This window comes from Lactuca virosa, chromosome 5, assembly GCF_052849685.1.
Source record: "Lactuca virosa cultivar CGN04683 chromosome 5, Lactuca_virosa_CGN04683_v6, whole genome shotgun sequence".
In the NCBI taxonomy this organism is placed as follows: Eukaryota; Viridiplantae; Streptophyta; class Magnoliopsida; order Asterales; family Asteraceae; genus Lactuca; species Lactuca virosa.
In genome coordinates, this window is record NC_136430.1 from 8,487,544 (window position 1) to 8,515,245 (window position 27,702).

Here is a 27,702-nt window from a genome sequence, read left to right on the forward strand (position 1 = left end):
TGGTGTCAATGTAGTTTACGACCTTTTATAGAGGTCAAAGGGACATCCTATGTTAAGTTTTAAGCTCAAGGTGGAAACAACGTAGAGCTAAATCGTAGCGTACTAATAAGGTCTCACGTATGGGTTAAACTTTCGTGTCTCCTCGTGAGTCGAATCCGGAATGCCCACCAATGGTATACAAGTGATTACTTAGTGGCGACTCATCTACCTCCTTACGCGATGCTCCAATTATCATTCGTTTCGATATCGAAACACTTTTTCATTGTTGTAACTCTTGAAGACGATGAAGAGGTATTGAGGAATAATTGGTATATGTTTCGACTTAAGATAATTACTAGTGTATATCTAGCTACTAATCTTACATCTAAATTCAATAGCTACCGAGGAATACCCATTCTTAGTACTAAGTGCATTGCTCCTAGAGTGGCTAGTGATATAACCTAAGTGGTTAACCTAGCACTTGATAAGGGACAATAATATTTCTAAATAAAGGCATTGTTATAAAAGTGCACTTAGTTTCTAAGTGTATCTAGATGAATGCCTATAATATGCAATGCCCGTACGCACACCGAAAAATTTTGTTTTTCAAAAGTTTAAGTTGAAAATCGTTTTGAACATAATTCTACTATAACCGTTTCAAGCCTCACATTAAGTTTCCTTAATTAAGCATAGTTGGCTAGGCTATACTTAATTAAAGTCTGATAATGCGTACTCGAATTAGTTATACCAGTAGTATGTTCAGTATTTTAAAAACGCTTAAATTTTTTTTTGGCTATAGTTGTGGTTCTCCAAAGGAAAACCGGTATTCTCTATAACCTTCGGCTCTGATACCATTTCCTGTCACACCCCGCTAAAGCGGAAACACGAGGCGTGGCAGTATAAAGGGTTTCATAGCAAAAGTTGAAAGACAACACCAACCATAGTATTAAAAATCATTACAATTTTACAATGGGTTTGAACAACTTTTAAAAGAAATTACAATGTAAATTGAAATACAACACATGTGAATGCTCCTAAAAGTGAAGTGTCCCTACGTGCCACTTATTCGATGATTCCTGAAAACGCATGTAAAACGAGCGTCAACTATAAAAATAGTTGGTGAGTACTCACAAGTTTAACAAAATAATATTGGTTCATGAATTGAAATCAAAGTTTTGATAAAAGTTTCCAATAATAAAAGTATATTGTTAAAAGGAGTAAATAAGTTTGTAAAAACAAAGTTCTTTGTCATCATGAGAGATAAAGTATGTTGCCCAAATAAGATGCAACATTCATATTCTCATGGAAGATAAAGTTCGTTACTCAAACGAGTAAACAAGTTTCATTGCTAAAATGAGCAATCAATTTTGTTGCTACAAGGAGCAAACAATTTCATTGCTAAAACATGTATATAAGTTTTCGGTAATAAAGTTCGTTGTTGTAATGAGAAACAAAGTTCATTGCTATAATTAATAAACAAGTTTATTGCTATAATGAGTAACACAGTTGATTGCTATAATTGATAAACGAGTTTATTGCTATAATAAATAACAAGTTTATTGCTATAACGAGAAACGAGTTTGTATGTGTATGAGCAAACAATGAGTCTCAACCAAACCTATGACTGAAGCCCTATCAAGATCTATGCTTATCGTTCCATAGATGAATATGGTATCATGCACTCCAGCAATAGGGCGGGTGAGGAGTTGTCAATTCCTAATAGCGCTATCCATAATGACCATTGGCTCAAAGAGTTAATGGTTAGATATAAGGGAATGGCCTTAGTACGATAAGTTCTCATGTTCCGTGTTGCATAGACATACATAGAGAGACATAGCAATAAAATAGCAATCATGTTTGATACAAATCAATTTAAATACAACATTCAAATAATAGTTTTTCGGGACATGCTTTTCCACCCCAAAACATAAAAACCGAAAATAGGGGAGTGCGTGAATACTCACAATATGCAAAATATAGCAACCAAGTTTATACGAGTCAAATAAATACAACGAACATAAATAGTTTAGGACATGCTTTTCCACCCCAAAACGTAAAAACCGAAAAAAGGGGAGTGGTGAATACTCACAATGCATTTAGATGATGCAAATGATGCCTTGATCTACGCTCCACTCGTACCACTATCGATTCCTACACGATGTTACACACTAATGAGTCTCTAATAGAAAGCTAACACTAGTATACTTGCTACTACAATAGAATTATGCCAATATTGTGTCAAAATTTAATATTGATAAGTTACAAACATTTTTCTATGAAAATTAAATTTCAATGAAACAATTTTTATATAACAATTTAATTGGAAAATTCACATTATTGAAATGCTAATATTTAACATTTTAAGAGGCGTTCCAATGATTTAATATTCAAAAACTAAATCAATTTAGTTCTAAAATTTCCCAAAGTTTGCATTTTAGTTTTAATTGAAGTCAAATGGTTCCATGAATTGAAATCAAAGTTTTGATAAAAGTTTCCAATAATAAAAGTATATTGTTAAGATGAGTAAATAAGTTTGTAAAAACAAAGTTCTTTGTCATCATGAGAGATAAGGTATGTTGCCCAAATAAGATGCAACATTCATATTCTCATGGAAGATAAAGTTCGTTACTCAAACGAGTAAACAAGTTTCATTGCTAAAATGAGCAATCAATTTCGTTGCTACAAGGAGCAAACAATTTCATTGCTAAAACATGTATATAAGTTTTCAGTAATAACAGTTCGTTGTTGTAATGAGAAACAAAGTTCATTGCTATAATTAATAAACAAGTTTATTGCTATAATAAGTAACGAGTTTGTATGTGTATGAGCAAACAATGAGTCTCAACCAAACCTATGACTGAAGCCCTATCAAGATCTATGCTTATCGTTCCATAGATGAATATGGTATCATGCACTCCAGCAATAGGGCGAGTGAGGAGTTGTTAATTCCTAATAGCGCTATCCATAATGACCATTGGCTCTAAGAGTTAATGATTAGAGATAAGGGAAGGGCCTTAGTACGATAAGTTCTCATGTTCCGTGTTGCATAGACATACATAGAGAGACATAGCAATAAAATAGCAATCATGTTTGATACAAATCAATTTAAATACAACATTCAAATAATAGTTTTTCGGGACATGCTTTTCCACCCCAAAACATAAAAACTGAAAATAGGGGAGTGCGTGAATACTCACAATACATTTAGATGATGCAAATGGTGCCTTGAACTACGTTCCACGTGTACCACTACCGATTCCTACAATAATGGTATTCGCTAGTGAGTCTCTAATCGAAATCTAACACTAGTATACTTACTACTACAATAGAATTATGCCAATAATGTGTCAAAATTTAATATTGATAAGTTACAAACAATTTTCTGTGGAAATTAAGTTTCAAAGAATCAATTGTTATATAACAATTTAAGTGGAAAATTTCCATTATTGAAATGTTAATATTTAACATTTTAGAGGTGTTCCAATGATTAAATATTCAAAACTAAATCAATTTAGTTCTAAAAGTTCCCAAACTTTACATTTCAGTTTTAATTGAAGTCAAAGACCTCAAGATAAATTTTCTTGAATTTTTGATTTGTCTAACTATTTTTCACCATTTTAGTTTCTTGAATAACCATAAAATCATGAAAAATACTAAACAATTAATAAAAATTACCAAACTTCAGATTTTGGTTCTAAATATGTTAAAAGACTTCTAGATAAATTTTCATGGATTATGGATATGCATAACCATTTTTCATATATTTAATTCTCTGATACCATTTCTGTCACACCCCGCTAAAGCGGTTAAAAGACTTCTAGATACTATGGTTGGTGTCGTCTTCATGAATTAGTTATACCATTTTCTGTCACACCCCGCTAAAGCGGAAACACAGGGCATGACAGTACAAAGGGTTTCATCGCAAAAGTTAAAAGACACACCAACCATAGTATTAAAAATCATTACAAATTCACAATGAGTTTGAACAACTTTTAAAAGAAATTACAATGTAAATTGAAATACAACACATGCGAATGCTCCTAAAAGTGAAGTGTCCCTAAGTGCCACTTACTCGATGATTCCTGAAAAAGCATGTAAAACGAGCGTCAACTATAAAAATAGTTGGTGAGTACTCACAGATAAACAAAATAATACTGGTTCCATGAATTGAAATCAAAGTTTTGATAAAAGTTTCCAATAATAAAAGTATATTGTTAAAATGAGTAAATAAGTTTGTAAAAACAAAGTTCTTTGTCATCATGAGAGATAAGGTATGTTGCCCAAATAAGATGCAACATTCATATTCTCATGGAAGATAAAGTTCGTTACTCAAACGAGTAAACAAGTTTCATTGCTAAAATGAGCAATCAATTTCGTTGCTACAAGGAGCAAACAATTTCATTGCTAAAACATGTATATAAATTTTCAGTAATAAAAGTTCATTGTTGTAATGAGAAACAAAGTTCATTGCTATAATTAATAACAAGTTTATTGCTATAACGAGAAACGAGTTTGTATGTGTATGAGCAAACAATGAGTCTCAACCAAACCTATGACTGAAGCCCTATCAAGATCTATGCTTATCGTTCCATAGATGAATATGGTATCATGCACTCCAGCAATAGGGCGAGTGAGGAGTTGTCAATTCCTAATAGCGCTATCTATAATGACCATTGGCTCAAAGAGTTAATGGTTAGAGATAAGGGAAGGGCCTTAGTACGATAAGTTCTCATGTTCCGTGTTGCATAGACATACATAGAGAGACATAGCAATAAAATAGCAATCATGTTTGATACAAATCAGTTTAAATACAACATTCAAATAATAGTTTTTCGGGACATGCTTTTCCACCCCAAAACATAAAAACTGAAAATAGGGGAGTGCGTGAATACTCACAATACATTTAGATGATGCAAATGGTGCCTTGAACTACGTTCCACGTGTACCACTACCGATTCCTACAATAATGGTATTCGCTAGTGAGTCTCTAATCGAAATCTAACACTAGTATACTTACTACTACAATAGAATTATGCCAATAATGTGTCAAAATTTAATATTGATAAGTTACAAACATTTTTCTGTGGAAATTAAGTTTCAAAGAATCAATTGTTATATAACAATTTAAGTGGAAAATTTCCATTATTGAAATGTTAATATTTAACATTTTAGAGGTGTTCCAATGATTAAATATTCAAAACTAAATCAATTTAGTTCTAAAAGTTCCCAAACTTTACATTTCAGTTTTAATTGAAGTCAAAGACCTCAAGATAAATTTTCTTGAATTTTTTATTTGTCTAACTATTTTTCACCATTTTAGTTTCTTGAATAACCATAAAATCATGAAAAATACTAAACAATTAATAAAAATTACCAAACTTCAGATTTTGGTTCTAAATATGTTAAAAGACTTCTAGATAAATTTTCATGGATTATGGATATGCATAACCATTTTTCATATATTTAATTCTCTAAATATATAAAAATTCATGAAAAATAGAAATCGGTTAAGAAAATGCCCCAAACTTTTTATAGTAATGTCATTACACGTACTTAACCTGGGAAAAATATAAAAATAGATTTCCAGACAATTTAACCCAATTTTATGATTTTTGAGCATTTATTCTAATAAAAATTGAAATAAATAGAAAATAGTTTCCAAAATTGTCCAAAATTTTTGTAACGCTGTTATTAGTCATTATTAAGCTAGGAAAAATATAAAAATGAATTTCTAAACTGTTTATCCCAATTTTATGATTTTTGTGTATGTATTATAATAAAAATTGGGTTTAAGTGTATTTAATCTTGGGAAAATAGAAGAAAAATAGTATACAGAAGAGAAAAATCATCAAAATTTTTATGTAGCATCCTAATGTACTAAAAGGTGTTCTGGTAAAATTTCATAATGTTTGGATGAGTAAAACTATTTTTCCTGTTTTTAGTCCATTATAAATACAAAAATCGGAGAAAAATAGGAATACACTATGAAAAATTTTGAAAATATTTTTCTAAGTGTTCCACAGAGAGTATAAGCTGCGAAAATTATTAGATACCATTTTTATATTCCCTAATGTGGTTTTATGATTTATTAGAGCTAAACAAAAAGAAAATTCAAAACCATATTAAACAGTAACAAAAATGGATGAAACTTAATGGGAGATGTTTATTAACTTAAAGGATCATCCAAGAATTTTTCCATAATTTATTTACTAGCTTAAGTATTCTATATGATTTAACACTTTATTTTCTTATTATTTTCATATAAAAATAAAGAAAATATATATTGAGCTGAAAATTTCCAGAATGTATCTTCATACAATTTGATAACAATGACAATTTGTGTTCTTATTTTTGATGTTGAACACCATGCCTAAAGGCTCAATAAATTATAGAGAAAACTTGGTTCTTGTGATTTATGTAAAGATTAGTGATGTTACTTTGACAATTTTTGCAACATGTTACAAAGACTTTTGAATCAAGATCTTTTTGTACCTATTAATACATGATATTAAGAGTTCAAAATAATTTTTGAATGATTTTTAGTGATGAATAAGTCCTTTGAACATGCAACACAAAACAAATGTTCATAAGGAAAGTGCTGTTTGAGCAACAGTTTTGTAAAAATTGGTAAAAGTCGAAATTTTGGAATTTTTCAGTGAGGTCAGATGGGTTTGAAAGCTAACTCAAAATATTATATTTCAGAAAAAGAATCACGAATTTTGGCTAAGAAATGAGTGAGATATGACAGTTTAAAGTCAGGTAAAGAAATCTGGCAGATTGCATGCATGATGATTGGTTAGAAAAGTGGATTTTCATCATTTCCTTGAGTAAACCTTTTGAAGTATTTTAAATATATCATGATAACCTCATATTTTGGTCATGTTTCCAGAGATCAAAAGATTAAAACTTATCAAAATGTATACATGCATTTATGAAGAAAATTTTGTTTCTCAAAAACTCTTAACTTGAGTTTGATGTTTTAATCCTTAAAATCGATTTTTGCACTAAGATCATGAACATGCAACCTTGTTTATCATACATGCATGGTGTTAAAACACATCCATCATGTTCTAAAAACCATTTTAACAAAAAGAAAACAAGTTTGAAGAAGACGAAGAAGGAGAAAGTGTAAGAAAAGAGCAAAACTTGAAGGAAAAGTGAAGTAGAAATCGATTTTACCTTCAAGAATACCACAAGATGATGAAGATTTCGAGTTTGAGGAGTGTTCTTGGGTTTGTTTTCTGGAATATTTCTTGGTTCTTTAGAGGGAGGAAGAGAGAATGGAGTGGTGTTTGGAGAGAAAAAGTAGAGAGAAGGTAGAGAGAGTTTTCTAGAGAGAGAAAGAAGAGAGATGTGTGTGTTGGACAATGAGAGTGTGAGAGAGAGATATGGGGAGAGAGGGATCCGATTTTAGGGGAGGAGAGGCTCCCTCTCTCTTGTTTCTTTTATAAAAATTCAAATCTTTTATAAAAATATCCAACTTTTTATAAAATGTGCACCTTAACCTAGTTTTTATGCATAAAACTCTTGATTTTTGGTTTATAAATTAAGGGTAAATGTTAATGAGTTAAATTTCATTTTCCTTGAATGCATTTTCATAATTTTAATTGTTATAAGATCATATTATAAGGTTCATGATTATTTTTATAGAATTTTTAAGGTCAAAGTTTATAAATGTGAGTTTTTAGGGCATTTAGGGTTTTTGAGAGTTTGTAAATCTTTGGATATCAAAATTACTTGAATTTTGAGACTTCAAACTATTTTAGAGTTTCATAACTCTTATTCAAATTAGAAATATTGTTTGTAATTTATTTTTAGCGGTTTATTGGCATTCTATGTAGTGATTCCGAGATTCAAACGAAATTGAGGAATCAAGTATACTAGTCCTACTCTTCAACTTTGACTTAAGTTTCTATGAGACTTTGACCTAATTTCTACTTCTAGGTCAAGTGCATGATGTGTGAATATGATTCATGAAATGGTGTTCGAGTCAAAGAATGACCCGAATATGGATAGTCTCTACAGTTAAGTAGTTATAGAATTCACATATCAATGTGAAATCTATGCACACTGTCCATTGATTCTAATTGTTTTCAAATTTCTAGTAGGTTATAACTTAGCTTCTAGTTACTAAGTCTAGTATGTGTAGTGCCTATATGTGCAACTAAGTTTAGTCAAATCTAAAACCGACTCGAATTTTGACGACTGTCACAGTCTCCCCCGGTTGAAAGAATTTCGTCCCGAAATTAAATTCGTGACGTATTCTATTAGAACTCAGCCGAATACAATTGTATCGTTCGGGAGGTGGTGACTTGAAGTGTTCTTTGATTATTTTGGGTTAATTCTCCAAGGGAAGAGCCCAGTTCTTTAGCTATAATCAAAGTAATGTTTCCTTAATTCGAGTTCTACAGTCTAGATTGCGAGAAATTAGGATCATGGAAATCATGATCCAACCATGGCGACCTAGTTGAAAAAGATTATTTAATTAGATATTATCTGAATCAAGAGAGTTATAATTTTTTTTTCCGAAGCACCAACTGCATTTAGCGTTAAATCCGCATTGATCTTTAAGTTGCATTCTAAATTAGCACTAAGTGTGAATTTGCCGCCTAATAAAGAAGAGATTAGGAACAATTTGTTCACTTCCGGGTTGGCTACTACATCTGGAAAAGATATATTTTGAAATAAGAAGGGGTGACATGAATGAAAGAGAAGCGATTGAGGGTAAGTTCTTAAAAATACGTACTAAGGGTAGGCAACGAAGTTTTGGTACATCTCAAATGTAAAGGCTAATTAAGTGTCGTCGACAAAATAAATTACGAAATGATTGAGCATCTCCGAGGCTATAATTACCACTATGGTTACTCTTACAATAATAAAACCTTATTCGAAGAATAAATATATTTAGAGAGTCATTGGTGCAAATGGAGGCGAAGAAAATTTATGATAAATTAAATCACATTGTGTATATAGCATTTTAAGTGTTTAGAAGTGATCAAAAATCTCACTGTTATCAAAATGTTCAATAATTCCAAGATAATGAAGATACATGTGTGGCGATCCAACGAAGTAGTAAAATAATATAAAGATTAATTAAGGTTAAAGGTTTAAGTCGCCATTAAAGGAATTTGTATAGAAATATTTGTATTAAATTTTTGAGAAATTGTCCAATTGTCTAAGTCAGGACAAATTCAAGTTTACGAGGAGTCGGAATACTTATGAAAACAAGTTTGAGAGTTTAGGAACTCACTGAAAATTGCAAAGTAAAATACTATTTTAAGAAATGTGTAAAAATGTCAATCTTTGAAAATAGTACACTCTTAGTTTAGTGTTTCTAAAAAAAACAATCATTTAGAGAATAGATAATCGTAAAATTCAAAGCTTTTGATGTATTTTAAAGAAAAGAAAAACATAAGGAAACATATCCTTCACATATAATTTTTGAATATAGAAAAATGATAAGCATACGAGTATTCATCTTGTGTATTAATTATAAGGAAAACTTACAATGAAAATTGCATTTTATATCAAGTTTTTGAATTTAGAACGAAAGAGCAAATGTAAATAAGGATCATTTGTTTATAGTAGATTTCAAAATAAAAAGAAGATGTATATGATAAAAGGCGTAATTGAATATATCAAAGTTGACTAAATCAAAATTATGTGTCACGACTATACACGTATTAATCGCTCAAAACGAAAGGGTAGACTTCTAGTCTGTATGTGTACGAACATGATACCACAAGAAGCAGAATAGACAGAAACAAAGTTAGTCAATGTATTATGTTATTATCGTGGGTGTGCAATATCTAAAATTAGAAGGAGAGCAAGAAATCAAGTGCGGGGGATAGAAAGGAAGGTACCAGCGACAATGATTGCTATTGTTAAAATTTTAAGAATAATACATATAGGTAGATTTAAAACCAGGTTGAGATATATTTCAAACATCAATATTTGATGTATGTTGATGGTTACATAGTCATGTGGGAGTTTTAAAGTGTTTGCTAAGGATTGCTAAAAATTCATAAGTTATCTATTAAGTTAAACTCCATTTGTGGGAAAAAAAAAGAAGCCCTACAAATGGCAATTGAAAATCTGACAATTTTGACTTTTTACACTGAAGTCCAACAATGATTAAAATGGATAAGGTAAAGACTCAATATATTTAGAAGAATAATTATTCATTGTTGAGAGTATCACTGGAAATTTAAAAGTGAACACTAAGTTTTCAAATGCTATAAATTTTAAAAACTTTATAGATTATAAAACCATATTGAAGCAAAGTACACAAATAAGGTATGTTTTGAAATACAAGCATTAGAGAATTCTTATAAACATGTTTGAAGTAGAAATTTGCATAAATATCATGTTGGGTTTCGAGAAAACACATTAACGTAAATTACAATGTCTAAATGAGAAAGCTGTTAAAAGTGTCAAAACAAAAGTGTTTTGAAGATTCGATGAAACTTTTTCACATATTACGAACTTCAATATCATATGTTTAATTTTTATAGCATAGATTTTAAACACTTTTATAAAAGAAAATGTTTCTAAGTTTTTCGAAAACGTGTCAAAATGGTAAGCAAGGATTAAAATGGTTTACATGCCCTTAAAAACACATCTATCCATTGAAATGGATTTGAAATGAAATTAAAATAGCAAGGTTAAAACAAATATTGGTTAAATTGAGTTTTGAAGAAAAGTGTTAAGTTAAAGCAAGTTGTCAAAAGATTTTTAGCGAGAATATGGCTTACATTGTTAGGAAATGTCTACTAAGTTGAATGAAGTGGTTATAAAATATTTTATCGATGATAAATAAAACCGATGAAGCGAAATAATTTTTCGATGGAAGATTAAGAAGTAAGGAGAAAGTATGTTAGTGTAGTTGATCGTACCTAAATACTAAGACGAGTATAAGGCGAGTGCCGATGTCTTTTCCCCAAAATAAATGACAAGAAAAATTGTTTGAAAAACATTTTTAATATAGATGCCAAAGGGATATCCAATGTTAAGTTTTAAGCTTAAGGTGGAAACAACTTAGAGCTAAATCGTAGCGTAGTAATAAGGTCTCACGTATGGGTTAAACCTCCGTGTCTCCTCGTGAGTCGAATCCGGAATGCCCACCAATGGTATCCAAATGATTACTTAGTGGCGACTCATCTACCTCCTTACGCGATGCTCCAATTATCATTCGTGTCGATATCGAAACATTTTTTCATAGTTGTAACTCTAGTACGAAGACGATGAAGAGGTATTGAGGAATAATTGGTATAGGTTTCGACTTATGATTATTACTAGTGTATATCTAGCTACTAACCTTACATCTAAAGTCAATAGCTACCAAGGAATACTCATTCTCAGTACTAAGTGCATTGCTCCTAGAGTGGCTAGTGATATAACCTAAGTGGTTAACCTAGCACTTGATAAGGGATAAGAATATTTCTAAATAAAGACATTGTTATAAAAGTGCACTTAGTTTCTAAGTGTATCTAGATGAATGCCTATAATATGCAATGCCCGTACGCTCACCGAAAAATTTTGTTTTTCAAAAGTTTAAGTTGAAAATTGTTTGGAACATAATTCTAGTATAACCGTTTCCAGCCTCACATTAACCTTCCTTAATTAAGCATAGTTGGCCAGGCTATACTTAGTTAAAGTCCAATAATGCGTACTCGAATTAGTTATACTAGTAGTATGTTCTGTATTTTAAAAACATTTTGAAAATTTTTTTTTGGCTATAGTTGTGGTTCTTCAAAGGAAAACCGGTATTCTCTATAACCTTCGGCTCTGACAAGAATGAAAATCTTGTTTCAGCATTCGATGGAGACTGCTGACACTGCTAGTGCTGCTAGACGAGTGGCAGGTCGTGCGATGACCGCATGTTATGTGTTTGGAGGGCTGTTACTGATCGTGGTGTGGATGTTTCTTGTTGGGATAGCGATTCGTACTTGGTTCTGATTTTAGTATTTTATTGTGTCATGAAATGAAAACCCATGTTGTATCTTTTGGGGAAAGACATTAAAACTTTATTTTGGGATTGATGTATTGTTTTGGTTTTAAGACTATTTCAAATGGTAATGAAGAAGTTTATTTTATGTTTGAAAACTTTTACTATGAGGTCAAACCCTAGAACTTATTTAGTCAATAGTTGAAGAAAAAGATTTTTCTTTTTCTTTCCTTTCTCAAATCTATGTGCATAGTATTAATGCAAACCATTAATTTGACAACACTTATGGTTTTCAAAATAGTAGTGAACAAAAAAAAAAATTATACATTATTTTATGTATTCATACGTATTTCTTCTCTTGTGTCTTAGAACCATGTCAGGAAGGCCTAATCGCGGGCGCCCACAGAACGAAACACCCGATGTTGCTCAAGTGGTAGCACAACAACTCATGGCAGCAATCCCAAACATTGTCACTCAAGTAACTGCGGGTCTTAATGCTAACCAAGGAAGTAGTGGAGGAAACCGGGGAAACAATGAAAGAGAATGCAACTACAAGTCCTTTATGGCCTGTAAACCTAAGGAATTCCATGGAAAGGAAGGTGCGGTCGGGTTGCTGAAATGGATTGACAGTATGGAGTCGGTCCTTCACATTAGCAAATGCCTCGAGCGCAACAAAGTTGAGTATGCAACTTGTCTACTCCAAGATAGGGCATTGACCTGGTGGAATACTCTAGTGCAAACCCGAGGTCGTGCAGCGGCATATCAGCTAACTTGGGAAGACCTGAAGAAGCTACTGATAGAGGAGTATTGTCCCAAGGATGAAATTCAGAAGCTTGAATCTGAGTTCTGGAACCATTCTATGGTTGGAACACAAATAGAGAAGTACACAGTCCGATTTCATGAACTAGCAAAACTGGTACCTCACATGGTTACTCCTGAGGAGAAACGGATAGACCGTTACATCTGGGGTCTGGCACCAGAGATTCGGGGAATGGTTACTTCAGCAAACCCAACTACCATTCAAAGTGCAGTAAGTCTAGCAAATCGACTAACCAATGATGTGATAAGGACGGGAGCATCGGCAAAGGAAAACTCTAGTAGCAAGAGGAAGCCAACAGATCAGAGAGAGAAGAAGTATGGAGACAAGTCGGGGAGGAAGCAGAAAGTCTCAAGAAACTTTATGGTAAGAGCCCAGGAGCAAGAACTAGTGAAAACTCAGGAACAGAAAGTCATGGAAGTGCAGGAGCGAAAGCAGTACACGGGACCGCACCCGAAGTGCAATAAGTGTAACTTCCATCACAAGGGAGCTTGCCCAGTGTGCCAAAACTGTAAACAGACAGGCCATTACCCGAAGTATTGTAAGCTGAATAAGGATGGAAAAAGGGCATGTTACGAGTGCGGGAGTACTGATCATCTGCGTAGTGCTTGTCCCAAACTGAACAAGAGGCCTGGTAACAATGGACAAGGCCAAGCTAGGCAAAATTTCCAAGGAAATCAAGGTGGGCGGCCAAGAGGTGTAGCCTTTGTGATTGGTGCAGAAGAAGCTCGTCAGAACCCTGAAGTGATAACAGGTACGTTTCTCCTGAACAATCATTTTGCATCAGTAATATTCGATGCGGGAGCAGATAGGAGTTTCGTTTCTTTAGCATTTAGACCGGTACTCGACTTGAAATCAAGAAAGATGAGGAATACTCATACTATTGAACTTGCTGATGGGTATGAAATTAGGGCTAATGAAATAATTCATGGCTGTACTCTGAATTTAGCTGATAAACTCTTTAGCATTGACCTAATTCCTATCGAGCTAGGTAGTTTTGATGTAATAGTAGGAATGGATTGGTTATCCAAGAATAGAGCGGACATTGGTTGTTACGAGAAAGTCATTAGGATACCTCTCCCTAATGGAGAAACCCTTATCATACACGGTGAGAAGCCAGGAAGAAGTTTAAACATTGTATCGAGCATAAAGATTCATAAGTACCTGAAAAAGGATTGTATCGCATTCATGGCCCATGTGATAGAAAGAGAACCTGAAGCTAAGCAACTCAAGGAGATCCCGGTGGTTCAAAATATCCCGAAGTGTTTCCGGAGGAATTACCCGGTCTACCCCCTCACAGACAGGTCGAATTTCGGATATACTTAATTCCCGAAGCGACACCGGTAGCAAAAGCACCATATCGCCTCGCGCCATCCGAGATGCAAGAACTGTCCGGACAACTTCAAGAACTTCTAGACAAAGGGTTTATTCGACCAAGCTCTTCACCTTGGGGAGCCCCAGTGTTATTCGTCAAAAAGAAAGATGGGTCGTTCCGAATGTGCATTGATTACAGAGAATTGAACAAGTTGACAATCAAGAATCGATATCCTCTTCCTCGAATTGATGACTTGTTCGATCAGTTGCAGGGCGCTTCATACTTCTCAAAGATCGACCTCCGATCAGGATACCATTAACTAAGAGTTCACGAAGGAGACATTCACAAAACAGCATTTAGAACCCGTTATGGACATTATGAGTTCTTAGTCATGCCTTTTGGACTAACGAACGCACCCGCTGTTTTCATGGATTTGATGAATAGGGTCTGTAGACCATACCTAGACAAGTTTGTAATTGTATTTATCGATGACATACTTGTTTACTCGCAAACCAAAGAAGATCATGAGAGACATATGAAGCTAGTGTTGGAGCTATTGAAGGAGCAGAAATTGTATGCCAAGTTCACTAAGTGTGAATTCTGGATTCGAGAAGTACATTTCCTTGGCTATGTAGTCGGCGAAAAAGGAATCCATGTAGATCCGGTTAAGATTGAGGCAATCAAGAAGTGGGAAAACTCCAACTACCCCAAGATTTAAGCGCCATTCACGACACATTCCACGTCTCCAATCGTAAGAAATGTTTAGTCGACGAAGCATTATTAGTACCTCTGGAGGAAATTAAGATCAATGATAAGCTAAACTTTGTTGAGGAACCGATAGAAATCCTTGACAAGGAGGTGAAACAACTTAAGCGGAGTAAGATTCCGATTGTGAAAGTTCGATGGAACTCAAAACGCGGGCCGGAGTACACCTGGGAGCGCGAGGACTTCATGAAGGAAAAGTATCCACAACTTTTCCCATGCAATGACAAACGATGACATAGAATGAATTTCGGGACGAAATTCTTTTTAAGTAGGGGATACTGTGACAACTGTCAATTCAGGTCATTCTCGGACTCATGCATCTTTATAAAAACCATTCATGCACAACATGCCATGGCCTAGTAGTATAAATTAGGTCAAAATCTTGCATAAACTAGGATCCAACTAAGATCTAGGACTAATATACTTGACTCTTACGATTCTAGTAAGTTGCTTGACTACAATAGGAAATGCCAATACCATAATTAGAATGAAACTTCAAACTTTGTTACAATTGAAAAAGGGTATAAAACCCTAAAAATAAATTAAAATATTCTAATTACATTCCAATATGATAGTGAATATCAAACAATATTCCAAAAACCCTAAAGAGCCAAAAATCCAAATTTATAAACCTTAAAGCTTAAAAACTTTATAAAATTGGCTATAAACTTCCTAATATCAAATTTTTATTAATCAAAATTATGGATTATAATCAATGAAATAGAAAGTTAAATTATCATACATTAATCATAATTTATTAGTTAAAAACAAGATTTTTAAATAAATCAAGAATTGCTTTAATAAACACTTTTATAAAAATTAGGGTTTTATAAAAATTAAGGAGGGAGTTTTATAAAGTTTGAATTTAGGAGAGAGGGAGCCTCTCTCACTCATAAAATTCGTGCATCCTCTCCCCCATGCCCTCTCTCTTCCCAAAACTTCAATCATTAAAACACAATCCCCACTCTTCCACTTCTCTCTTCACTCTCTCTCACACTCCACCCTTTCAACTCTCAAACTCTCCTCCTCTCTCTCCAAACCCACGAAAATCATCAGCCAAGAACACCTCTCCACACTCAAATCTTCATCTTCTAAGGTTGTTCTTCAAGGTATTCACGAAAATCCTTCATTTTCCTTACTTTTCCTCCTTGTTTTTAAAGGGTTTTCTTGTACTTCTCCTCCTTCTACACCATTCTTTATGAACATTCATGAACATGTTCATGAATGTCGTGTTTGATGATGATGGTGGTAGGGTTTCACCCAAGAACAACATGCATGTTGTTTAATGGTGAAATCCAAGGACCAAAACCTATGTCAAACACTAAGGTTCGGATTTTTACAAGTTTTAAAGGCTCATACGCCTTATGCATTCAAGTATTTCCTTTAAAAACATCACTATAACAAACATATGTCCATGCATGGTCTTCAAAACGTGATGCATGTGAAGAACACCAAGCTAAAGAGCTTGATGATCAAAGTACATTGTTAATAGTGCATGTAAATGATTTTGTCTAGAAAGATATCTAAAAGTTCTTTTCTGTTCAAATCAAAATTTTTCCAGATTCCCATTAAGGTAATATGAATATCTGGAAAATCCCAAGAGTTTTTATCGTTTCCTTGATTTATTAAAATTGTTGCAAGAAAACAAGGGCATAAATCACATAAAATACTTCCAGAGGTCTATAAATCCGGAATAAATTCGTGGATGACCCCTATGGTGAATAATGACCTCTCATTAAATTTCATCGATTTATGTTGCTGTTTAGTATGATTTTCGATTTTCTTTTTGTTTGGGTTCAATAAATCACAAAACCACTTTAAAGAGTGTGAAAATTGTATCTAACAATTTTCGCAGCTCGTACCTGTGGTGGGAGACTCAGAAAAATAATTTCAGAATTTTTCATCATGCCTTTCTATTTTTCCCAATTTTTGGTAGTTATAATGGCCTAAAAATAGGAAAAATAGTTCTGATTATCCAAAATTCATGAAAATTTACCAGAACATTATGTTGTACATTAGGAGGATACATAAAAATTTTGATGATTCTCCTCAACTGTATACTATTTTTCTCCTATTTTCTAAGGTTAAATACACATAAATACACTTAAATACACATAAATACCCAAAACCGGATTATACAATATGAAAACCACTTTTGGTATTTTTCTCAGATTACTTACACTGTAAATGATGTTACAAAAATTTTTGGTAATTTATTTTAACTGTTTGTTATTTATTCTTCAATTAATGATTATTTAAGGGGATAAAACAAGGAAAAATAGAAATAACCACTGAAAAATATCTTTTATGTTTTTCCCAGCCTAGTTATGTATAATAATAGTTAAATAAAAAGTTTGAGTAATTTTGGAAACTGTTTTCTATTTATTCCAATTTTTATTAGAATAAATGCTCAAAAATCATAAAATATAATTAAACAGCTTGGAAATCCATTTTTATATTTTCCCTAGCTTAGTTATGTATAATAACAATTAAATAAAAAGTTTGAGTAATTTTGGAAACTGTTTTCTATTTATTCCAATTTTTATTAGAATAAATGCTTAAAAATCATAAAATATAATTAAACAGCTTGGAAATCCATTTTTATATTTTTCCTAGCTTAGTAATGTGTAATAACAGTAAAATAAAAAGTTTGAGAATTTTCATCCTTTGAATGCTATTTTTAGTGAATTTATTTGGTTATGAAGGCTTAAAAACTTGGAAAAATAGTTAACCATATTAAAAATTCAAGGAAAATTTTCTGGAAAACCTCTATTGTATTTAGAATGAAAATACAAGGTTTGACAATTTTTGGAAACTATTTGATAATATTTTGCGTTTTTAGGAATTTAAAACACCTTTAAATGTGTTGAAATACCCTCAAATTATATTACTAAATCTGGAAAATTAATATCCAAAATTTTCTTAATCACATGACTTATAGAATTTCACCATTTCAGAAAAATCGTAACCAATTAATATAAAACCAATATTAGAACATAAATTTGGCATTTCTCTATATGTAGAGTTTAGTATATTAGCATTAGATTTCGACATGGAAACTCACTAGTGTGTGTTTGATGTCGTAGGATCCCGGTAGTAAGACGTTGGTTTATTCCGAGGCACCACTTGTACCTACTCGAAACATTGTGAGTATTCACGCACTCCCCTATTTTCAGTTTTTATGTTTTGGGGTGGAAAAGCATGTCCCGAAAAACTATTATTTGAATGTTGTATTTAAATTGATTTGTATCAAACATGATTGCTATTTTATTGCTATGTCTCTCTATGTATGTCTATGCAACACGGAACATGAGAACTTATCGTACTAAGGCCCTTCCCTTATCTCTAACCATTAACTCTTTGAGCCAATGGTCATTATGGATAGCGCTATTAGGAATTGACAACTCCTCACTCGCCCTATTGCTGGAGTGCATGATACCATATTCATTTATGGAACGATAAGCATAAATCTTGATAGGGCTTCAGTCATAGGTTTGGTTGAGACTCATTGTTTGCTCATACACATACAAACTCGTTTCTCGTTATAACAATAAACTTGTTATTTATTATGGCAATAAACTCGTTTATCAATTTTAGCAATCAACTTTGTTTCTCATTATAGCAATGAACTTTGTTCTCATTAAAGCAATGTACTTGTATTTATGAAAAGTCTTATACCAAATCTTGATTTTATAAACCTGTGAACTCACCAACTATTTTCATAGTTAACGCTCGTTTACATGCTTTTTCAGGAAATAATTAGTAAGTAGATATAGAGATTCATCATCATAGAGCATGCTGCATCGTGTGGAAGTTATTTTATGAAGTTATATTTTGAACAATGTCATTTTGGAAAAACTTGTACTTTGTTTTGTTTAAGCTATGGGTTGTAAACTTTTAAATATTGCTATGGTGATGTATCTTTATCTTTTGCAATGAAACCTTTGTCGCTGTCATACCTTGCGTTTCCGCTTTAGCGGGGTGTGACAGAAATGATGGACTATTTCGGGTCCCATAAACTACTTTTCCCTAGCTTCCAGCCAACATGACGGCGTACGACACTTTTCTCCATAGAAAGCGTGATAAGGTGTCATCTTGATGCTCGAGTGGAAACTATTAATATAGGAAAATTCTACTAGAGGTAAGTTTTCATCCCAATTACCTTGGAATTCCAGGGTACATCCCCAATTTCACGGCCATAAAAGACCGATTTCGTTTATGCTTTTTAAAATAAAACCAGAGTAATCATTTGATTGAAAGTGTTGCGGAATTTGTTCCCAGAAAAACATGATAAGTATGTTATCAAATCATTTCTGAAGAAATGCATTTTATTCATTTAAACCACTGGGATGTCATTGTCAATACAAAAACATAAGCATAAACAAAACTTACATTCATTTACACTAGTGATCTACTTCTCTTTTTAATCTCTCAGTGTAAAACAACATCGTATCGATATCTGTGATACAAATAAACTGAGTGGGTCAGGCTTGGGAGCCTGGTGAGCATATAGGGTTTTCAACCCACAATAAATAAATTTATTATGTTTAAACATCAAACAATCAACCCAAATACCCAACCCCATTATCTTCTTTATTTCTTAAGGAGTTACCCTAAGAATCATCTATCACTCATTCCTAAGGAATTTTCCTAAGGAATAGGCACGAAGTCCATCGCTGCCCAAGGTTTATACTACAAGCACTAACAAACGTCGATCCCAACATACTGATCCTATACAATGATCTTACTAGATCTAGCCTAAAGGATCGATATGAACAACCAACTGACGAAACTGCTTCGGAAATTCCCTAGCAGCAAACGAGGATCGATAAAGACATCAAATGAGAGGAATGTAATAAGTTTCACCACGAACCTTCGTTCGTAAAAGAAAGAACCACAAGACACTTAAGTCAGGGGTAGTTATCAATGCCTAGCCGTGGTCCGAATATCGTGAGGTATTTTACCCCCAGACTCACCCTATCCAGCATCGAACTTTGTCTAGCAGTGATCTGAATATCGTGAGGTATGTAGCCCCCAGACTCGCCCTATCCAGCATCGAACTTTACCTAGCAGTGATCTGAATATCGTGAGGTATTTTACCCCCAGACTCACCCTATCCGACATCGTGAACGGAAACGCTGACTCATGAAGCTCGTCCGATCACTTCATAAAAGAAACGAAGACTCCAAAGCTCTTCAAAATAAAAAGTATATGGAAAATACTAATAAAGTACTCCCATACGCTCCCGTACCCCGACACGTAATACTGTAAAAAAGAAGAACTATCGGATGAACACATAGTTCAAAAACACCTAATGAACATATAGTTCGAGAACACCTTATGAACATATAGTTCAAACATACCTACTGATTACGAGTCTGCTAACGTTCCATTGGACTATCTAGAGTAGTCTGTGGTCGTTGTCTATACTCTGCTAGATGACTAGATCATCTTAAACATCGATACCTCTCATCAATTTTTATTTCATCACACATCATCTAATTCATCTACCCATGTTTTACCCAACATATTTGTAGATAGAAATCCATATACAGTTTAAAAACCTGTATAAATCATTCATTCATCATCCATCTCAAATAATTAAGCAATATATATTCACATAGCACGTATTTTATATAAAATACTTCATATCTATGTGTAAGATGAAAGTGACTATACACTCACCTGATTTAATGATAATCGGGAAGCACTTTGTTTCCTAAAACGATCGTTTCTAATAAAACCGGGAGTTTTATTGAGAAACCGGGCTCTGCGAGGGTTGGGCTTCAAAACCGAAAAGATAAAATTTTCCGGGTCTTCGGGTACTTCGGGGCGTGTTCTGGGTGTTGGAAATAATCCCAGGGCTTCGGGGGAAGTCAAAATAATAAAAGTATTGAAAAAGGGGTGAAAATGAAATTTTCTCCAAATTACCCGAGAAGGCTCGCAGGCCTCCCTTTTATAGGCCGAGGATACGAGGGTCGGCTGAGAAGGAGGTGGCAGCGAAGGCACGTGGCAGCAGGAGGCGAAGGCACGCGGCGCGCATGCGAAGGGCCACCTGTGCGAGGTTCGGACGCGACACGAGGCGAGGCGCGTCGGACTCCGGTTGGCTGCGACTTCGGTCGAATCCGGAAGCGGCACGCGTCGAACGGCCGGATACGAGGCTGATCGCGAGAGCGGTGACGTGGCCGGCACTATTCATGCGAAAATTCTCGAAAATTATGCCCCAATCTTCTAAAATCCATAACTTCCGCATACGGGCTCCGTTTTTGACGTTCTTTATATGCACGCGTAGGTAAAATTACGCTCTACAACTTTCGTTTAGACTTTGTCGGCTAATTTTGACTTTAATTTTTATATTATTATTTTTTAACAGACCGGGACAGGAAATCCGTTAAAAATTCATAACTTCTTCATCCGACGTCCGTTTTCGTCTGTCTTTTTACCGTTGTACTACTATTGACGAGACCTTCGATTCTCGTTTAGGTTGTGTCGGCTAAAAATCACTCGATCTAAAATTCGAGTTTTTAGCTGTCTACCGCTAAGCTAAAACTTAGAAAAATCATAACTTCCTCATACGAAGTCAGATTTGGGCGTTCTTTTTATGCATACTCTCGGTTTAATGAACACTACAAATTTCATTTAGATCACTAAGGCTAAAAAGTAGTTTATCAAAAACTCACTTTTTACGTCATTCGGCACCGTGCCGGTTTTGTCGCAAAACTTCGACAGGTCATAACTTCTTCGTTATAACTCGGATTTCGGTATTCTTTATATATCCGGAATCCTTATTACGACCACTACAACTTTCTTAATAGACATCGGCTTTATCTAATATTTATTTTCGACGCTCATTTTTATTCTTAAGTAATTAAATCCTAATAATTAAGCACAAAACACATAATCACATAATTCCTCTTCATTTCTTCAAAATGAGTTACAAAGGTTGACCTAGACTATTTCATCATCATTAATGCCTAGCCTAGAAACACGGGCGTTACAATTCTCTCCCCCTTAGGATGATTCAATCCCCGGAATCTCACATCAACAAACAAATGCGGGTAGCGACTCATTATGTCACTCTTCGTTTCCCATGTGAGATTTGGCCCATTCGCATGTTTCCAACGCACAAGCACTAAATCGACCATCTTGCGTCGCAACTTCTTAGTCTTACGGTCAACGATTGCCTCTGGTTCTTCAAATAACCTCTTGTTTTCATCTAACCTTAATTTAGAAATGAGAATTATGTCGGGCACATCTCCCGTGAACTTTCTCAAATAACATACATCAAAGGTATTATGAATACCCTCTAGTTCTTCTGGTAATTCTAGCTTGTAAGCTTGATTCCCAATCCTCTGAAGAACCTTAAACGGTCCAATAGACCTTGGGCTCAATTTTCCCCTTTTACCAAATCTTATAAGTCCCTTCCACGGTGAGACTTTAAGTAAAAACCGAATCTCCAACTTCGAAGGATATTGGTTGTATTTTCTTGTTAGCATAGCTCTTTTGACGATCTTGAGCAGCTAACATCCTTTTCCTAATCACTTTCAACTTTTCAGCAGTCTGATGGACTATTTCAGGTCCCATAAACTGCTTTTCCCCAGCTTCCAGCCAACATGACAGTGTTCGACACTTTTCTCCATACAAAGCGTGATAACGTGTCATCTTGATGTTCGAGTGGAAACTATTATTATAGGAAAATTCTACTAGGGGTAAGTGTTCATCCCAGTTACCTTGGAATTCCAGGGTACATGCTCTCAGCATATCCTCCAACGTTTGAATTGTTCGTTCGCTCTGACCATCGGTTTGCGGATGGTAAGCTATACTCAAACACAACTTGGTACCCAATTCCTCTTATAGACTCCTCCAAAACCTTGAGGTAAAACGGTTGTCACGATCTGATACAATCGTTAACGGAACACCGTGAAGCCTCACAATTTCCTTCACGTAAGAATTCGCAAGCTTATCCATAGACCATTTCTCGTTGGCTACTATGAAATGCACACTCTTAGTGAAGCGATCAACGACCACCTAAATCATGTCATGACCGTTCTTTGTTCTGGGCAGTTTAGTCACGAAATCCATGGTGATGTCTTCCCATTTACCCATGGGTACAGGTAAAGGTTCTAAACTCCCATACGGTATCTGATGTTGTGCCTTAACCCTAGCACATGTTACACACTCGGCCACATACTTAGCAACATCGAGCTTCATCGTCGACCACCAGTAATAGGGTTTTAGATCCCTATACATTTTTGTACTGCCGGGATGAATCGAGTACATGGTCTTGTGAGCTTCTTCCATCAGAAGGTCTCTTACTCCTCCTGTCTTAGGTACCAAAATCCTATCTTTGAATACCTTCAGTCCTTGACCGTTTGTATCAAACACTAACGTTTTGCCCAAACATTCTTCCTTTCGGTCAGTTTTGCCCAAACGTTCTTCCTTTTGAGCTTTCTTTATACTTTCCACAATTATCGAGACAACTTCAATTCTCAACGCTCTTGGCCTTTTCTTTTCAAGGTTTACCTTCCGACTGAGAGCATCAGCAACAATATTTTATTTACCAGGGTGGTAAAGTATCTCACAGTCGTAGTCCTTGAGTAACTCTAGCCAGCGTCGTTGCCTTATGTTCAATTCGTTCTGATTAAAAAGATATTGAAGACTCTTATGATCAGTGAAAAGTTTGCATTTAATGCCATAAAGATAGTGCCTCCATATTTTTAAGGCAAATACTACCGCTGTCAACTCCAGATCATGAGTGAGGTAGTTCTTTTCATGCTCTTTCAATTGCCTCGATGCATACGCTATCACTTTATCCCTTTGGGTCAGAACACAACCTAACCCAACTTCTTTAACAACGAACCGATACTTCTATTGATCGCTTTGATCATCCTTTACTTCAATTTGGCTTAAGTCAAATGCTACCTTGAACTTGGTTATCTGAACCACGTAATAAACTCATCGTAGTGGGACTCGATTCGATATGACCTCTAGGGTCGGAATAACAATCATCATCCTAGTCATTACCGAAACGATGGTAACGACATACTCGAACAAAAAACAAAATCAATTACTAGTTTTTGGTAACCTTGTGACTTTCCCCGATCCAAGTGTGAGTCCTGTGCTTCCAGTAGTATAGATCTCTACTACTATTCACACCTACTCATACTCGTCCCAAGTACTATCTCGCAGTCCCCAAGTCCTAAAATCACAAAACAATTTAACACATACGAATGTGTCCAATTAATCATAAAATTTTCCTAGACTCTACTAGGACTTATTCCATGCGTATCTTCAATCATCAATTCTACTTCAACTTGGTTGGTGATGGAAATTCCAGACGATGGGACAACTTCATGAATTACACCAATCATTCCATCATCCTGCCAATCGAAGGTGTACTTCAGACGTACCGTACCCCTCTAAACGTTCCGTTATTTTATCAGACATATTCTAAAGGCAAGATACCACTCTTACGATATCTTCTGATAGATATCATTCACTATCATAAGCTTTTCATTTCCTCTATCTACTCAATTCTCTACGAGTCTTCACCATAACGTTTTGTACACCCAAACAGACGTTCGGTGTACTGGGCGAGAATTTAAGATAGGAAAGCTTTATTTACGATAGACGTATAAATCTTTTTGTCACTCCGAAACGTTTACATGCTAGTTCTAATATCGTAGTCATACGCTTAGAATCCTAAACACATAAAGTTTCCAGATCCGGTCGGCAACAGACCATAGATCCGAATAATAGCATATAAGGCATCTTTATAGCTATAACATAAAATATTTAACAAATAAAACATTTTAGGTATATTTCCTAAAATAAACTTGTGCTCGTGTCTAAAATATAGCAGACACTCATCTCACAATCATCGCTTAGCATTCTAAGTTTAAGTCTAGAAATCCTACAAATTCCAAGTTCGTTTAAACTAATGCTCTGATACCAACTGTGACATCCCCAATTCCACGGCCAAAAAAGACCGATTTCGTTTATGCTTTTTAAATAAAACCAGAGTAATCATTTGATTGAAAGTGTTGCGAAATTTTTTCCCAGAAAAACATAATAAATATGTTATCAAATCATTTCTGAAGAAATGTATTTTATTCATTTAAACCACTGAGATGTCATTGTCAATACAAAAAAAAAAGCTAAAATATAACGAAATTGATTCATTTTTTAAGTAAGAGATCATCATTATATTAATTTAAGATGTGTAAAGTGAAATGTTGGATTTTTCATTTACCAACTAAGTAACTAACCTCACCAAAACGTAGGAGACGTTAGCCATTTCAACCATACTTGGTTGAAAGCTGCAGCATCCATATGGGCCCTACCTGAGCTTGGTGTCTCGTGACAAATTGTCTGAAAATACCATTTGAAAATCATAATTATAAAGTGGGACAAAAAAAATAAAGTAATTCTATTTGTTTGAAAGTTTAGATTTAAGTTTATTTTAATTCTCAATAATAAGGGCATGTAGGTATACAGCTGTTGGAACTTAGAATCACTGCTTCCAGAATCACCTTCCCTGCCTGCCTGTAGCTTTGTTACAAGAACACAAATATTTACTTTTCATATTAAATAGAAATTGATTTTCAAATTGCAATTTTTCCTAACCGTTTATAGATTTACCCTTTTTTCCTTCTTGAGTTGTATCACGTAAAAAAACTCATTACTATTGTCAACTTTCTTTTTCCTGAAATGTAAGGGTATATTGGCCAGTATCAACGTTTTAGTTTGATTGAACTAAATATTAGTTTTTTTGGCGGTCTATAAACATGGGTTACTATTAATGCAGTATTATGAGGGGCTGCCCAGAAAAAAAAAACATGTGAAGTATTGCATTGATGATTGAAAATTGTCAAGTTACCTTACCAATCTACAAACAAACAAAGTAATTTTTTGTATGTTTTATGTCATACTTACTTTTGCTAGCTGATCATGGCCGTGGGGCACGATGGTATTTAGATCCATGGGAAATCTCTCTCAAAATGTTGTTGTTAAAACCTAAACACCTCCTGATATTGTTGGCTGCATGAAGGCTTTCCAGTTGGCAGGAGATTAAAACATTTAACAATTGTAACCTACAAAAAAAGGTTAAAAGTAAATAAAAAAATTCCAATTAATCATATTAGCGTACAAATCCTAAAAAGTACAAAAATATCTTAAAAAAAAAAGCTAATTTATACAACTTTTACTGATTTTTTTGACAGGAACTATTTACATCTTTCTGAAAACTCTCCATGTGCATACAATTATCTTTTACAATTGCCAAAAGGGAAGTGAAATATTTGAGGAGCAAACATTTAACTGTACTAAGAGATTTTCTGATGTTGTATGTAATTACTTCGTGTTTAAGATATTCAATTAGATGTAGCTGCCATTGCTTGCTTCTAGTACCTGTAAAAATGATATTTTTCTTTCATTTGCATCTGTATGAATTAAGAGGGGAACCTCCTCAAAATCAGAAATCAGTACCAATCAATATGCAAATTTAGTTTTAAAATCGGATTCAACAATCATGCACATAATAAGTATGCGAAATAAGAAATCATATGCTTGGAAATCAGTCAGATGGAAAACAAAAAAAAAAATCGGTATTATTACCTGTTGCAAAAATTGAACCGGTGGTCCGATGCATTAACATCTCGGAAATATTATGTCTTAAACTCGTAAACAATTACCTTTTTGCCATGTTTCCAGAAGAAAAAAAAATGACCTTTCTTTATCTTCACATTTGCAAAAATCACCCATCAAATGAAATATCTTAAAGAACACATGTTAGTTACCACAAGAATCAGTCGGTGATATAAATAATCACATGTATCCATCAACAGTCAACATACCCTGGTTCAAGCATTTCATGGAACAGTTGGGATGCATAGTGAAACTCTCCTTTAAATCTCCATATCAATTGGGTTGCACTCCTAATCAACCAAAGAATTCCGTACTCAATCAATATACTGAAATTGAGACCTATATATAAGCAAGTAGAGCATCAATAAAATCAAAGTCAAAATTTTAACCTCATGGATGAAAGCTCGCCTCTCAGGCTGTCAGAACATAAAGCAGCACAAATTTACTTATCGGGATAACATGAAGGGATACTCACAACCACCAATTGAAAGCATGGAATCAAAAACCCACAACTACCAATAGAAACTATCGATTCAGAATGAAACACGTACCTTGAAGAGAACACAGGAAGAGCACAGTTGATGCTTGAAGAGGAATAGAAGTGCAGGGGGCGTCGTAGTCGACTATTCGATGGTTGAACGCCGGTGATAGGACTAACACCCTTTTCTCCGGTACAGAGTGCTCTGAAATCCTCGGAAGTTTTGGGGATCGTTCTTCTCAACCTTTCCTTTTCTTCCTTTTTTTTGTGTATTTCTCTCTGGAAAAAAGAAAGCACCGCAGTAAGCTTCATCGGTGTGGGATGGGGTCGGCAGAGCTGTGTTTGTCGACGACCAATTGCACACGCCTTGGAGGAGCGATGAGTGTTCTTTTACTTTATCAGGCGGACTGAAAAACAGGAAAGGGAGATAGAGGGTATTTGGTCGAAATAGACTCACAGTGAGTCGGTGTAGGATTTGTGATTGGAGTAGAGATGAGCGTTAGTCATGCTGGGTTGAAGAAAACCATCGTAATCGGAACCTATCAAAGGAATCACAAATCTACGGAAGCCATCAAAGGAATGAAGAGAAAACGATGAATAACAGAAAGAGGATGAAATTGGAAGCAAAGTGAGATAAGAAGAAAGGCGAGGTGAAAGGCGGTGGCGAGGATCTACAATATCTTTAAGGCGGTGGAAAAGATAACGATCACCCAATTTTGAAAGCAAAAAAGAAGCGCAACGTCTGTGGCCAAAGT

At 34.4% G+C, this 27,702-nt stretch overlaps 1 protein-coding gene across 35 annotated transcripts; it reads right to left on the reverse strand.

The window, feature by feature from the left end:
• Window positions 1–958: 958 nt before the first annotated feature.
• On the reverse strand, window positions 959–27,688 carry LOC145115162 (uncharacterized). Of its 35 annotated transcripts, XM_079051378.1 has the most exons (13): window positions 27,021–27,688; window positions 26,859–26,885; window positions 26,679–26,759; window positions 26,517–26,561; window positions 26,144–26,232; window positions 25,759–25,916; window positions 25,465–25,528; window positions 25,319–25,374; window positions 25,092–25,194; window positions 18,783–18,936; window positions 3,986–4,061; window positions 3,177–3,238; window positions 1,816–2,130 (listed from the first exon to the last, which is right to left on the reverse strand). In XM_079051378.1, exons 3-6 carry the CDS (start codon window positions 26,713–26,715, stop codon window positions 25,833–25,835), a joined length of 255 nt encoding a protein of 84 aa, XP_078907504.1. In that variant the 5' UTR covers window positions 26,716–26,759; window positions 26,859–26,885; window positions 27,021–27,688; the 3' UTR covers window positions 1,816–2,130; window positions 3,177–3,238; window positions 3,986–4,061; window positions 18,783–18,936; window positions 25,092–25,194; window positions 25,319–25,374; window positions 25,465–25,528; window positions 25,759–25,832. The 35 variants fall into 35 exon arrangements, 11 of the variants coding, with proteins under 11 accessions (XP_078907504.1, XP_078907505.1, XP_078907503.1 ...); XM_079051379.1 differs by lacking the exon at window positions 25,465–25,528; XM_079051377.1 differs by lacking the exons at window positions 25,319–25,374; window positions 25,465–25,528.
• Between the last annotated feature and the right edge of the window lie 14 nt (window positions 27,689–27,702).